At 32.9% G+C, this 13,457-nt stretch overlaps 2 protein-coding genes across 2 annotated transcripts; one reads left to right on the top strand and one right to left on the bottom strand.

Moving 5' to 3' along the window:
- The first annotated feature begins 3,824 nt into the window (after positions 1-3,824).
- LOC107950489 (probable mannitol dehydrogenase) lies at positions 3,825-6,751 on the top strand. The gene is made up of 5 exons (XM_016885338.2): positions 3,825-4,020; positions 5,135-5,248; positions 5,478-5,991; positions 6,156-6,309; positions 6,394-6,751. The coding sequence occupies exons 1-5, from the start codon at positions 3,923-3,925 to the stop codon at positions 6,597-6,599; spliced, it is 1,086 nt and encodes a 361-aa protein (XP_016740827.1). The 5' UTR covers positions 3,825-3,922; the 3' UTR covers positions 6,600-6,751.
- A 272-nt stretch (positions 6,752-7,023) lies between these two features.
- Positions 7,024-11,889, bottom strand: LOC107950907 (probable rhamnogalacturonate lyase B). The gene is made up of 15 exons (XM_016885818.2): positions 11,740-11,889; positions 11,129-11,192; positions 10,908-11,029; positions 10,789-10,827; positions 10,338-10,577; positions 10,118-10,259; positions 9,866-10,036; positions 9,613-9,774; positions 9,235-9,341; positions 9,053-9,143; positions 8,693-8,834; positions 8,455-8,611; positions 8,216-8,332; positions 7,539-7,665; positions 7,024-7,439 (listed from the first exon to the last, which is right to left on the bottom strand). The coding sequence occupies exons 1-15, from the start codon at positions 11,850-11,852 to the stop codon at positions 7,194-7,196; spliced, it is 2,040 nt and encodes a 679-aa protein (XP_016741307.1). The 5' UTR covers positions 11,853-11,889; the 3' UTR covers positions 7,024-7,193.
- Positions 11,890-13,457: the final 1,568 nt, after the last annotated feature.

Genomic DNA, 13,457 nt, shown 5'->3' with positions numbered 1-13,457 from the left:
TGATAGTGGATGTTTATGGACATGGTTTTGATTAAATTATTATAGTTTTTAAAGGTTAAAATGGTAATTAGGTAAATTAAGCTTAAACTAAATAAAACAAAATTGTTTCATCTTTCCTATTCAACACCCAAAATCTATTTTAGCCATTAAAGGAGGAGGATAATTCAGCCAAGCTTATTTCCTTTGCATGGTCTAGTTTTGAGCCTCATTTTTAATGATTTTTATGTTTTCGAGTTCGTTTTAGCTTAATCCAGCTAGCTTGGGGGTCAATTTGTGAAACTGTTAAAATTGAGGGTTATTCCATTTATGTTTTTGAGGAGGTTGTGATGTTAAATGATAGATTATGAACTCTTTGTTGAAAAATAAATAAGTTTTGTAAAGTGATTTTTGTTGAATTTTGGAATTAGGGACTAATTAGTTAAAGGTATAAATTATAGGGTTTTATTTTGAAATGATGGTAAATATAAGTTGTTTCAAGGTCCCTTGCATGTTTGGTTAACATGTAATTAGATTAAAATAGTTAGATTTTAAGTTATAAGCTTAAGAACTAAATTGTGTAAAAGTTAAAATGTTAGGGGCAAATTGATAATTTTGCATAAATATGAAATGTGGATTGAATTGAATGTTTGAGTTTAATTGAATTACTTAATTGAATATAATTATCTATTTAGATCAAGATAAACCATGAACGGACCTAGATAGAGGAAAAGCAAAAGCTTCGGATTAGTTCGATCAAACTACTATGCCTCTAGTCATCGAGGTAAGTTCATATGAAAGTTTATTATGTTATTGTTACTTAAATTGAATGATTTGCTATGTTACTCTTAATGTAATGGATCGATATATATAAACATATCAATGTTATGATGAATTTACGGTTATTGAGTCCTTGTTGAACCTTAGGAATTCTTAGGATAAGAATGACATGTCATTACAGATTTCATATTTTGGGTTCTGGTCTTGAATGTCCTACTAATGGTTGAGGTTCTATAGTTGTTGTGAATACTCCACAGCTCGTGTGAGCAGCATTGTCTAGCTTACATTCCGACCCACAGCTCATGTGAGTAGGCCCATTTCACAACTTGTATGAGCAATGATGTAAAAGAAAAGTTATGGTTATATGTACAGGCACACTTTGTGTGAGTTTTCCCATGTATCTGATGTAATTTTAGATGGTTCAAAAGGTAAGAAAAAAGAAAGGAAAGGTAAGTATGTAATTGGATTGAATCACAACATTATGGAACATTGAGGGTGCAAAATGTTATGTTTATACATGACGAATCACATATCCTATGGATGATTTCATATATATATTAATAAGGGTAATAACTTGTGAACTTTATGTTGTTGTTAGGATATATCAAGCTTATGGTTATGCTTGATTTTATGCTTATGCTTATATTATGCAATTGATATGGTAAGTTAAGTTTGGTGTATACGAGCTTACTAAGCATTCTTTGCTTACGTAGTTGTTTTTCCTTTGTTTTATAGATTATCGGAAGCTCAATCGGTTTAGAAGCTCGTCGGAGATCTATCACACTATCTAGAAATCTTTTCGGTAGTTTTTGAACATTTTGGCCAGTGGTTTATAATGGCATGTATAGGGTGGTTTGTAATGATATTTTGATGAGTGAGATGTTGGTGCTTTGGCATGTTTAAACCTTTGGAAGTTATGTTGATTTGGTACCACTTGATGCCTTGTCATTTTGTGTCATTTTGGTTACCTTATTATGTATGTTTATGTGGCTTTTATGGTATATTTGATATGGTATGATAATGGTCAAGTTTGTGGCATGTTTTGGTAAGTTTTGAACTAGGATGTGATGCTTGAAATGTGGTAGCATTGGCATGTTTAGGTTGGTATTGTTTGTAAGAAATTGAGGTGAATTTGAATGGCACATTGATTAGTTTATTTATGATATTTAAATGGTACTTGTCATGCAGGTTTGAATGATGCTTAGGTACCTTGAATGTAGGCTTAAATAGGTTGAATGTTATGCATGAAATGGTAATGTAATGGCTTAATTTTAGGTATATTTTGATTCCACGCAGTCTTAGACACGGGCGTGTGACTCAGGTGTGTGAGACACACAACCTAGTGACACGGTCGTGTGTCATTTGAGGATTCCTTTGTATACAAGTCAGTGAGTTACACGGCCTGGCACACGGGTATGTGGGGCAACTCAGAGAGTTACACGACCTGGCACACGAGCATGTGACATGATCGTGTGACCCTACTCAGAGAGTTACACGAGTGAGGACACAAGCTGGGACACAGTCGTGTGTCCCTAGTTCGAAGGTTACACGGCCTGAGACACGGGCGTGTGTCTCAACCGTGTGAGGCACACGACCTTGCAACATGGCATTGTGACCCCTATTTTGCAAATTTTGCATCTTTTTCCTAAACTTTTCAAATTGTTTCCAACTGGTCTCGATTTGATTCTATGATATTTTTAGGGCCTCAAAGGCTCGATTTAGGAATGATATGTACGTGTTTGGATGGTTGATAATATATTTACGTTATTGATTGATATGATGGTTCGCATGTGTGAACTCCTTATAACATAATACAAATATTTATCATAAAATATGAAAGATAAAATAAGAAACTTACACTCGGGACTTAGGTTGGGTGTTTTAGACCAACCTAATCTCTCATTTAACACAATGGTTCGCGCATACTAGTAGCGACCCCCAAACACTCACCAGTTCACAAAAAAGCTTAAGTAAGTTCCACCTTGTTGGTTGAAGGTTTAGTTAAATCTGTAGCTTCACAAATACGTCACACAACAGACAGAAGTTACTAACAATCAAAACACAATAAAATTCATACGTAAACATAATAAATCCTAAGTTCACACAGACCAAAATCCTTATTGGACTTTAATGAGCTTGCTACGAACTTACCTCTAAACTTCATGACACTATGGAGAAATAGTCTTACCTTAAATCTTAAGAGATGGGATCTAGGTTCTTGATTTCTTAAAAACTTGACAAGAAGAGAAAGAAGTAATCGATGAAGAAATTTGAGAGAGCTTTGTCGCTCAAAAGAATATGAAATTTCAATGAAAAGAACTTAATTTGTAGGCACTAAGTGTTTTGATGTTCTTAGGATGCCCTAGTCGCAAAAGAAGTAAAAAAGAATCACATGCATGAGTGGTCACATGCATGAGTGGTGTTTTGAAGAGGAAAATAAGTTGACTTCCTAACTTTGATATAATTGCCCTTTGGCTACTCCTAATTTTAACCTTTTTTTTTCCATAGTCGAGACCTACTTTCACTCTCAAACCAAACCATCAATCGTAACTCGCCAGGCCCACTAGCGATCCAAGTTTGTTAAGCCCAAACTCCTAAGCCCTATTGCGGGGTGTTATAATTCTTCTCTCAAAAATTTTTTATCCTCGAAATTCACCTTAGTCAAACAAATGAGGATACTGAGCTTCATTGCTTCCTCAGTTTCTCAAGTTGCATCGCTGGTTTTATGGTTTCGCAATTTTCACTAGAGGAATTCTCTTGTTACCTCAATTTCTTCCACTGTCACAATTTGTAAATTTTTTTATTAAACTGTGGTAATTACCATTAAAACATCCGTTGTAACAGCTTATGATATTGGGAGAGAATCTGCAATTAATTTATTGAGCATTAAATTGAAAGATTGAAATGTTAACCTCAAATAGCAATTAGTTTAATAAGCATTAAATTAAAAGATATAAATGTAGAATAAAAGTATTAACCTTAAATATCACTAAACAATTAAGTATTCAGATTATAAATCCTATAAAATACATAAATGATTAAACTTCATGAAAAGCTAAATATAAAGCCTGTTTTTAAGCTATAAAGTTGAAGCTTTTGAGAAAGAAAGAACAAAAACAGATTCAAATTTTGAAGAATTTAATTCCAAAATTTAGAGATTCAAACAATGGCAAGATTGCCAGAAGAAGTGCACTCCAACAAGGCTTTTGGATGGGCAGCCAAAGATAGCTCTGGTGTTCTTTCTCCCTTCAATTTTTTCACAAGGTGTTTGTTATTTACTATATTTTATCATTAAATCTGCGTTTCTTCTTCTAAAGGGTGTTTTTTTTAATGGTAAATTCTATAAAATAATTTAGGTATTGTGTATTTTTAGTGGATTTAGTCCGTTTATCTTAATTTAATAATTTTTAGAAAAAAAGGTGTGATGATGTGACATATATATTTATTTAGATATTTTATACACTCTTAAAATATAGAAAAAATAAAAAAAAAGTATCATATCGGTCAAATGTCAATATGTTTATATAATATTAAAGTAGTTTTTACAAAATAAATCATTTCAAATTATTTGATTGAATTAATGGAAATGAATTTCTCTAATCTTGCAAAAAATTCATTTTATTATCCTGAGGTTGGCTCCTTTAGTATCACCACCGTGCATGCAGCCAACAACCAGACCGACCTAGCGTACTCTAATACTAGTTCTCACAATTGGTGGCCATCACTAGCTTGACTGGTATGGCATTCTTTGTTTTCTCGATGACATTTGTGGCGGATGTCGGCATTGATGGCTCGCCGGTGCCTTGTTTGGTTGTTGGGAGTTTGGTTGTTCTGGTGGGGCTCTTCCCATGATGGTGGGCTTCAATTTTCTGGATTTTTGTATTTTGTTCCTCATTGTGACCTTTATTTGGGTCTTGGCATGTTGTTGGATTTGACCCAGTATGCATATTCATGGCTGCATGTGCCGGTGCTCTTTAATATTGGGTCTTCATCTAAAGTTCATATTAACCAGCTGAAATGGAGGATCTTCGTGTAGAAGGGATCATACACATTTACTCGACTTCTTTGAATAAATTATTAAAACCTCATTGTATGATAATGATCCCTCCAACATTTCAATTGTTTAAAAGGGGTGATGACACAGACACTTACTTTTTTCTTTAGGGTGTTCTCTTGGTGTTGATGTTGCTTTTTTGGTTTTAGGATCTTTTTGTATTTCTTTTGATGAAATGAGTCTCGACTTTCAATGTGTCCAAAAAAATTATCAAATAATAGTAGAAGGACTAAATATACTAAAACTACATAATACAAGGACCTTCGTTACAATTTTACCTTTTTTCTATTTGTTTGCTAAACAAAAATGATGTGAGATTTGCAGGGAAACAGGGGAAAAAGATGTGACTTTCAAGATGCTTTATTGTGGGATATGCCATTCAGATCTTCATATGGTTAAGAATGAATGGGGAAATTCCATTTATCCTCTTGTCCCCGGGTAACTCCAATTGTCTCCGTTCATATCTTTCATGTTTATTCTACTGTCTATAAAAATTAATTCAAAATCGTAGTTGCTACTCTCAACAATATGTCTTCAAAGTTTGGAAATATGTTCTCTCCCTGAAAATACAATGTCTCTTACCATTGTACCAGCACTTGTACAGTTCTGTTAACTCTTTTTTATCTTCGTGCATTTTCTTTGCTAAGTTGCATTAGATTTTATGCAGGCATGAGATTGTTGGTGAAGTGACTGAAATTGGATGTAAGGTTCAAAAGTTCAAAGTTGGAGATAGAGTTGGAGTTGGCTGCATGGTTGGTTCATGCCATTCTTGCGACAATTGCATCAACAATCTTGAGAATTACTGTCCCAAAATGATTTTCACCTATGGGACAAAGTACTATGATGGAGCTGTTACACATGGAGGTTACTCCAACACTATGGTTGTCGATGAACACTTTGTCGTTAGCATTCCCGAGAACCTGCCTCTTGATGCTACTGCCCCTCTTCTTTGTGCCGGAATCACGGTGTATAGTCCGTTGAGATTCTATGGACTCGATAAGCCTGGTTTGCGTGTTGGTGTTGTTGGACTAGGAGGACTAGGCCACTTAGCTGTGAAATTTGCAAAGGCAATGGGAACCAATGTTACGGTGATCAGCACATCTCCTAGTAAGCAAAAGGAAGCATTGGAAAATCTCAGTGCCGATTCGTTTTTAGTCAGCCGAGACCAAGATCAGCTTCAGGTATGTATGGATTATAAAACCCGAGTCACTCTACGAATTTCACTTGAGACAATTTTAGTAAATTCTTCATCAATACAATCGTGGGACGGAGATGGATGAGGACATCTCAACCTCCGTCCTGTTTCTTTGTCATTCGTAGCCTTACCTTCTTTGTGCATGTTTAGGCTGCCATTGGCACATTGGATGGAATCATCGATACGGTATCTGCCCAACATCCATTGTTGCCATTGCTTGGGCTGTTGAAATCTCATGGGAAGCTTGTGATTCTTGGTATTCCAGGGAAACCATTTGAGTTACAAGTATTTCCTTTGATTCAAGGTAATTTATATATCTTTAAATTTGAGTCTTGAAATGGTTAATTTCGATGTTAACGGTATAATTTGTGCATCACTAAATGGACAGGGAGGAAATTAATAGGAGGAAGCATGATTGGAGGAATGAAAGAAACTCAAGAAATGATTAATTTTGCAGCTGAACACAACATAAAAACAGACATTGAAGTTATAGCTATGGACTATGTGAATACCGCCATGGATCGCCTTCTCAAAGGTGATGTTAAATACAGATTTGTGATTGACATTGGTAACACATTGATGCCCTCCTCTTAAAGGTGTTTCCCTTGCATTTAGATATAAAAACCATCGAGACCAGTCCCGCAGTCTTAAATTCCGGTAGTTTTCATCTCCTTTACTATGTAATAAAATTTGTTTGAGTACTTGAATTGTTTTAAAATTTTCATGTTCAGTTATGGATTGAGATAGCCTCACTTTTTCTAGACATTTATGTGCATTAAAAAAATTCGTATGATATAATTATTTCATAAGGTTAATCGTGATTAGAGATGAGCAAAAGTTGATTCAAACTGACTTAATCGATTTAATCAATGGCTTGCTTCAACCATCTCAATTATGATGGATAGGGTGGTTTTTGCAATGGTTAAAGTAGGTTACATCGGCATGTTATCTCAATTGGAGGGTTTGATGATCCAATCTTCTATTTTTGTTCAAATAAACTAAAAAATGTTTAAAACTCTGTTTACCAAATACCTAATAATTTAATTCATAAAATTTATATTCAATATACAATTGAATGGTTGCTATAATCATAGAAATCAAGGCTAGAATTACCATCATACTTAAATTAAATAAAAAAAATAAAAAGAACAAAAGAACCATCCTAAATTGCACATTTGATAACATTAACTAATCGTTTAAACTATTAGGCCCTTCTAATCGAATGTAATCATACATTACAGCTTCAAAAGGGTTGTCACTTCTTGTCTGAGTTAGATATATTGTGTTGTTCCCTTTACGAAATCTATATCCAGGTACTTCAATGCTATACAATCTGTACAATCCGTGAATCCCGTGCCTTGGTACGGCGTTGTCGTAACCGATTCTTCTGGTTGTAAAATGAGGTCGATCGGAATTTGGATCGTTGAATCGAACCTGTAGATGCCAATTCGTGAATAAGTGGTTGAATTAGTGAAATTAAGTGAAAAAGATATCTCCGATAAATGATGGAAATGTGAGATGAGATTTATGTACCTCTACTTCTGCAAAAGAAGCTGCTGCTATTGCCATTTGGAGAGTGTAGGTTCCTCTATTGTTTACATCTTGGAGATTGTATTTGATCTGCCATGTTGTTGGTCGGTACCTATCGTCCCCGGTTTTCCTGTAATTGACAAGGATCAAAAACGGATTAGACAGTGACATAACATAGCATTAAGTTTTGGGGTTAAGAAAAAAATTTAAAATAACTTAGGGAGTTTAATTAATTTTCTTTTAAAATTTTGAGAAAACTAATTGGAATTTTGAAGAATTTTAAAAGGTTCAATTAAAACTTTCAAAGATTTCAAAGATAAATTAAAATTTTCAAAATTTTTGAGGGGGCTCTTAAGTTACATCCCTAGGATTAGACTTTGAATCCAAACTTAATCTAACTTGATTTTACTATAAAAGTCAACACCTTAAACTTAATTAGTTCAAACTTAAAAATGATCCAAATTAAAAATAATTAGAACTAATGACTTAAAATGATCCAAACTAAATGATTTGGCCTAAATACTAGATTGAAATTCAAAATTGAATTAATTCGTAAATTCTAAAACTTAAATTAATCTGATATAAACTAATCCAATCCAAAATTAAACCCTATATATCTAAATCACCTATGGAAAACATTCGAAGATGTTGATGAATTAGTGAGTTAAAAAAAAGGGCACCTTGGAACATGAGCAAAGAACCAATCCTTTGAATAGTTGCTTGCACCCACAGTGTAGACAAGGTCACTATCACGATAAATATTCGAGAATCGATCCCACAATCCATATTGCCTGAATCTGTTCATTGTAATAATAACATTAAATAGTAAGTTAATGAAAATTTAAAAATTCATGTTGAAATCTTAGGCAAAAAAAAGGATTCGAATCTCGACCATGGTGTTAAGACATAAAGAGCTTACTTGTCTGCACCATCATTGGTGATTGAATTGACATATTGTGGGTATGGTTCAGGTATGAAGAACTCGGCCGCTGTCCTGTCTGGAATCCCAATTTCCCACAATGTCGGTCCATTTCTTGGTGGATCATATATAAGTGTACCCAATTCGATCTTATTTCCTGGTATTCAAACATTTGTTTAAAGAACCAACCTGTAATGAACGTTATAATTGAAAGAGATCAATAATATATGAAATTAACCTGGTTGGATAGTGATATTGAGATCTAATTTGTAGCTTCCAATGAAACCATGGACCCAAGCATACAAATTATACACCCCTGGTCGGACATTTTTTATGTTGAAACGACCAATCTTGTCGGTTTGAGTCCAAAATTGGTAGCCCTGTAGACAAAACAATAACATGATAAAATCAGTTGAGTCTTCATATTAAGTTAATGTTTCAATCAAGTCTTTTTGCGAGTCCAGCTATCGGTTTATGTTTGACATAAGCTGATAGACTAACTGAAGGACCTGATTAGAATAATACTTAAGTTTGAGGGTGTACTTGGAAACTTTTGAAATTTAGGGATTAATATGCAAAATTTGTTCATAATATTAACCTTTCCTTCTTTTTGCCATGAATCAACCTCTCCAGGGGGGGCCAACCCCACAAAGGCAGATTTTGCCTGCATTAATTGCTTATCCATGTACCTAAACACCAAGAAAATTAAAGTAAAGATAAGATTTATGCAATACTAAATTGAATTAGATGAAGAAATAGAAGGGCTAACTAAACAAATACCGGTCTTGCACTAGCAGTTGTCCATTAACTTGTCCTCGTTGTTGAGAGTGAGGAAAATCTTCTGATCGGGTAAAATTGTAAGGCCAACTTTCTATTTCTTCACTCAACTAAAAGTTTAAAAAAAATTAGGGTTTAAATTGTTATTATAATTAAATATGAGAAAATTTAGGTATTGGTCCCTCTATTATGCTCATATTTAGGGTTTAGTTGTGATTTGATTTGGTACAATTTAGTCTCTATAATAAAACCTTTAACGTACGGATAGTATAAAAGTAGAAAAACAAAAAACAGAAAACAGAGGAACCAAAACTAAAATTTAACTATTTAATATTAGAAAAAAGAAAACAGGGACTGAAATTAAAATAGCAAGAAAAAAACCTGTCTTTTAGCATCATTCCACAGGATCTTGCGGTGATCATCGTCCTTTGAAGAAGCAGAATTAAGATAGATCAAAACCGGACCAAAAACTTTTTTCCAAGCCTCTCCTTCCTTATAGAATGTGTCGATTTCGGTTCCGGTATAATGCGTACTAACAAACATCTAAATCATGAAAATTAAATCAAATCAAATTGATTTTATGACAAACATTATAAAAAGTAAAAGTTTGTATTAGGCTTATAAATAGAATTACCGAAAGGGCAGTCGGACCGACATGAGAAGTAAGGTCCTGTTTATGCGGACCGCCGGTTCGAAACTCATTACTAGGGGTCATTATCCAAAAACCGACGGCATCGTGGTCCGATATCCAACCGTTAAGTTTATTATCTTTATTCTCAGTAGAATATTGGTACTTATCGTCAACCTGTCATTTTTAAGGCACTTAGTTAGAACATTATTTTGCATGCTATTTAATTGTTTTAAAAGGCTATAAGAAAATTATTACCTCTCCTTTAAGTTTTGGATTTGATGGATTTGTCAGTAAAACAGCTTCTTTGAAGTCAAGAGGCTTACTATGACCTTTGACCCGATCTTCACTTTGAGGCATGACCCGTTGTATCGTGTCCGATATCGCCATGAACCGGAACCTGATTCGAAAAATAAATAATGTCACATACACATGGACCATATATATATAGTTGTTATCAAGGGTTCATGTATTTTACTTGTCTTCCTTGAGCTTGAAAGCAATCCTTATTTGGTACATATGAGCTTCCGGAAAATCTTCCTGGCGCTCGAAAATGCCGTACATGTAGACCCCCGAGATGCCGCGCCGGACTATGTACCTTTTTTGTATGTTCAGGGGAAGTGTCTTTCCATGGTTTTTAGAATTCCATGTTTTGGTAAAGGAAAGCTCTACAATGTCATTAGTTTGTGTTATGACCTCGACGTGTTTGGTTTCCAGTCTGTTATGGAACATTAAACAGTTAAAATGAGGGTTAATTCCACTTGACAACCTCAAATTATAGTTAAATTTTTAAATTAGTTCCTAATTAAAACAGGACAACCTCAAATTATCATTAAATTTTTAAATTAGTTCCTAAAAAAAATGTTTTAATTTCTAAATGAGGATAAAGTATGTCAAAAAAAATTATTATTTGGGGCTTAAGAACTTACTTATCATAGGCATCATCATCCCACACAATGTCCCAGTACCTAAGATATAAAATGTAAGTAACGGGAACAATAAAAAAAAAACAACGATATTTATTTAAAACTCAAGAAAATTTAAATACCCTCTATTGGAATTATGATTTCTCCTTTCAAGTACATTTTCCATCTCTTTATATTTAATTCCTATCAAGTAACCAGATGGATTCTCGATAGTGACTTCAACAAGTCCATTATCAATAATCACCTGAAAAATGAAAAAAAAAAGTTAATCATAATAATGAAATAAATAAAAATAAAAATAAAAAAACAAATTATAAGAACATTGTAAGAATATGAATCTTACTTGGCGGTCACTTATGTGTAACCGGACATCATTAGTGTTAATGTGGTTGTCCTTTAGGAGTTTTCTGCAATTAATCCAACATAATTATAATTTTTAAGTATATGAACAATTCTAAAAAGGGAAAAAAAAAGAATGGAAAAGTTTTAACTTTAATTTTTTGTTGGGAAAGTATGACTAACGTATGCTATAATTCTCCAGCTCTTTTATTTTACTTAAACTATTATGACGTTTCAAATGTCTTCATTAATATCTACACTTGAATTTGATTTCATCGGTTAAAGACGTCATAAATAACACTAGAAAAATAATTTGTATTAAAAGAAATTGTCAAAGGGAGGATGTGGAACTGTTGAGATACCAACTCTATTACCAAGTGATGGTGGTAACCGGTAAGAATTTAATCTTGCCTTTGTGGTTTAGATTAAGTGTGAAAAAGGCTATGATGTCCCTAAACCTATAGCCCGAAAACTCAATGCTTTGTGAAACAGATGAGAAAACAACGATTTGGATTAAACCGAAAGTCGAGCAGGAGGCAAAACTCAAACTCGAACCCGAAACAGAAAGTGAAAATGTATGGGTGGGAAGGAGGGAAGAAGAGATTAAGGAAGAACCTGGCATGGATTTCAGTAGAGAAAACAGAGAGAAACAGTGATAATTGAATCACCATTATCATCCACAAAACAAGCTTACTTCTCCAATGGCTCATGTTTACCACCTTCTCCATAATGGATTAATCCAACTGTACAACCACAAAATAAAAACATGCAAACCATGAAGACGAAGATTTCATTATATATCATTTATAAACGAGAAACTGTTAAGGAAATAACGCCTTACCAGAGTCAGCATAAAACGAAAAACAAATCAATGAATTCTAATATCTGTGTATGTATATTTATAGTTGTTAAATGGCGAAAGAAGGACTCCTTGTTGGTTTAGTATTAGAATTATGACTGGTTTGTAATTTCCTTTTTGTTTGGTTTGTTTGACCCTGGACTCATAACTACGTTCTTAACCAGAATTGGTCTATTTTATATTACTTTTCTTATAAATAAAGTATATACGAAATTAAATAATAATAAATATGAATGTAAAAACATATTTATTCTCCTTTATGGCTTTAATTAAAAAGGGATTTCTGAGTCATTAATGTAGAATAAGTCATAAGAGGAACCTTATGTTAAAGGAAATTTAAGCATCGCATGGGACTATATATAATATTCAATGTTATTTGTTCTTCGGCTTTGACTATTTGTGTTTTTCGTTCACCAAAATTTAGGTCTAGAAACAACATTTTGATCCAAGGACGAAATTGAATGGAAGGTGAAAATAGGAAAAAGAAAAAGAAGTCAATTATCAAACTATAAATGTGAAAATAGGGTTTTTATTTTTTATTTTTTGCCTATTGGGAGTTAAATGAAGTTGCTGATCACTAATATTAGACCACAAATTATGGAAATAAAGTTATTGGTCCATAGATTTGATATTGAATTGAACTATACTTTCAAATTTTAATTTGATGAATTTTGAGGTTAATTCTTCTAATCAAGTTATTTTTTTCTTCACCGCTGCCTAATTTTAAGGAATTAATTTGTAGATTAATAATTACTTAAAACAACTTGCTTGTTTTTCCTCTTCCTTGCCTTTTTAGTCATTTTGATTTCGTTAGCCTTAATTGGATATGGAATTACTTGCTAATGGACTTCGAATTGCAGTCAAGACCATGAAGAGATTGTTTTCCCAAAATTACTGATCTAAGGAATGATGTATTTGGAAAATTTTCAGGTTTTGGATTTAGCTTAATTCTTTTTTCTTTAATAAGTTTTTACTATTATAATTACAGTATAAATTACAAGGGCGAAATCAAAACTTGTTATTTGAAGGCTCGAATTTGAATTTTATAATTTTAAAAGAGAGCATACCATAATTTTAGCAGTTTTAAGCTCGCAGCCTTGTTTAACACTTTATTTATATTTTATTTAATAATTATTGATTCTATCATTAAAAAAAGTATAATGATATTAAATTTAATTTTTAGTTAAATTTCTCTATTAATCTTTCATAATCAGTCAAATTATTTTTTTAACGATTTTGGCATGGGAACTCGAATGATAGTCCACGTATACTTCATACTAACATGACACTACTTATATTATTTGTTACGCCAACAAATAATTTAAATTTGATAAAAAATATAAAAATTCAAAAAAATTAATATGAAGTACAAGTGAATTGTCATAAGCGTTACCATGTTTAAAATTTTATTATTTTAGTTAATTTTTTATTTAAGAAAAATATAATTTTGGCTCTTTTTGAAAAGTTTATAATT

The sequence above is a fragment of the Gossypium hirsutum genome, chromosome D03 (assembly GCF_007990345.1).
Source record: "Gossypium hirsutum isolate 1008001.06 chromosome D03, Gossypium_hirsutum_v2.1, whole genome shotgun sequence".
Classification (NCBI taxonomy): Eukaryota; Viridiplantae; Streptophyta; class Magnoliopsida; order Malvales; family Malvaceae; genus Gossypium; species Gossypium hirsutum.
This window is presented reverse-complemented; position numbering and strand designations above follow the sequence as displayed.

Excerpts from the sequence above, each read along its gene's own strand:
- LOC107950489 (XM_016885338.2), top strand. The coding sequence starts at position 3,923 with ATGGCAAGATTGCCAGAAGAAGTGCACTCCAACAAGGCTTTTGGATGG. Across the intron at positions 5,249-5,477 it reads ATTTATCCTCTTGTCCCCGG|GCATGAGATTGTTGGTGAAG; the intron begins GTAACTCCAATT and ends GATTTTATGCAG. Across the intron at positions 6,310-6,393 it reads AGTATTTCCTTTGATTCAAG|GGAGGAAATTAATAGGAGGA; the intron begins GTAATTTATATA and ends CTAAATGGACAG.
- LOC107950907 (XM_016885818.2), bottom strand. The coding sequence starts at position 11,852 with ATGGAGAAGGTGGTAAACATGAGCCATTGGAGAAGTAAGCTTGTTTTG. Across the intron at positions 9,775-9,865 it reads TCGGTCCGACTGCCCTTTCG|ATGTTTGTTAGTACGCATTA; the intron begins GTAATTCTATTT and ends TTCATGATTTAG. Across the intron at positions 9,144-9,234 it reads CAACTGCTAGTGCAAGACCG|GTACATGGATAAGCAATTAA; the intron begins GTATTTGTTTAG and ends CTTGGTGTTTAG.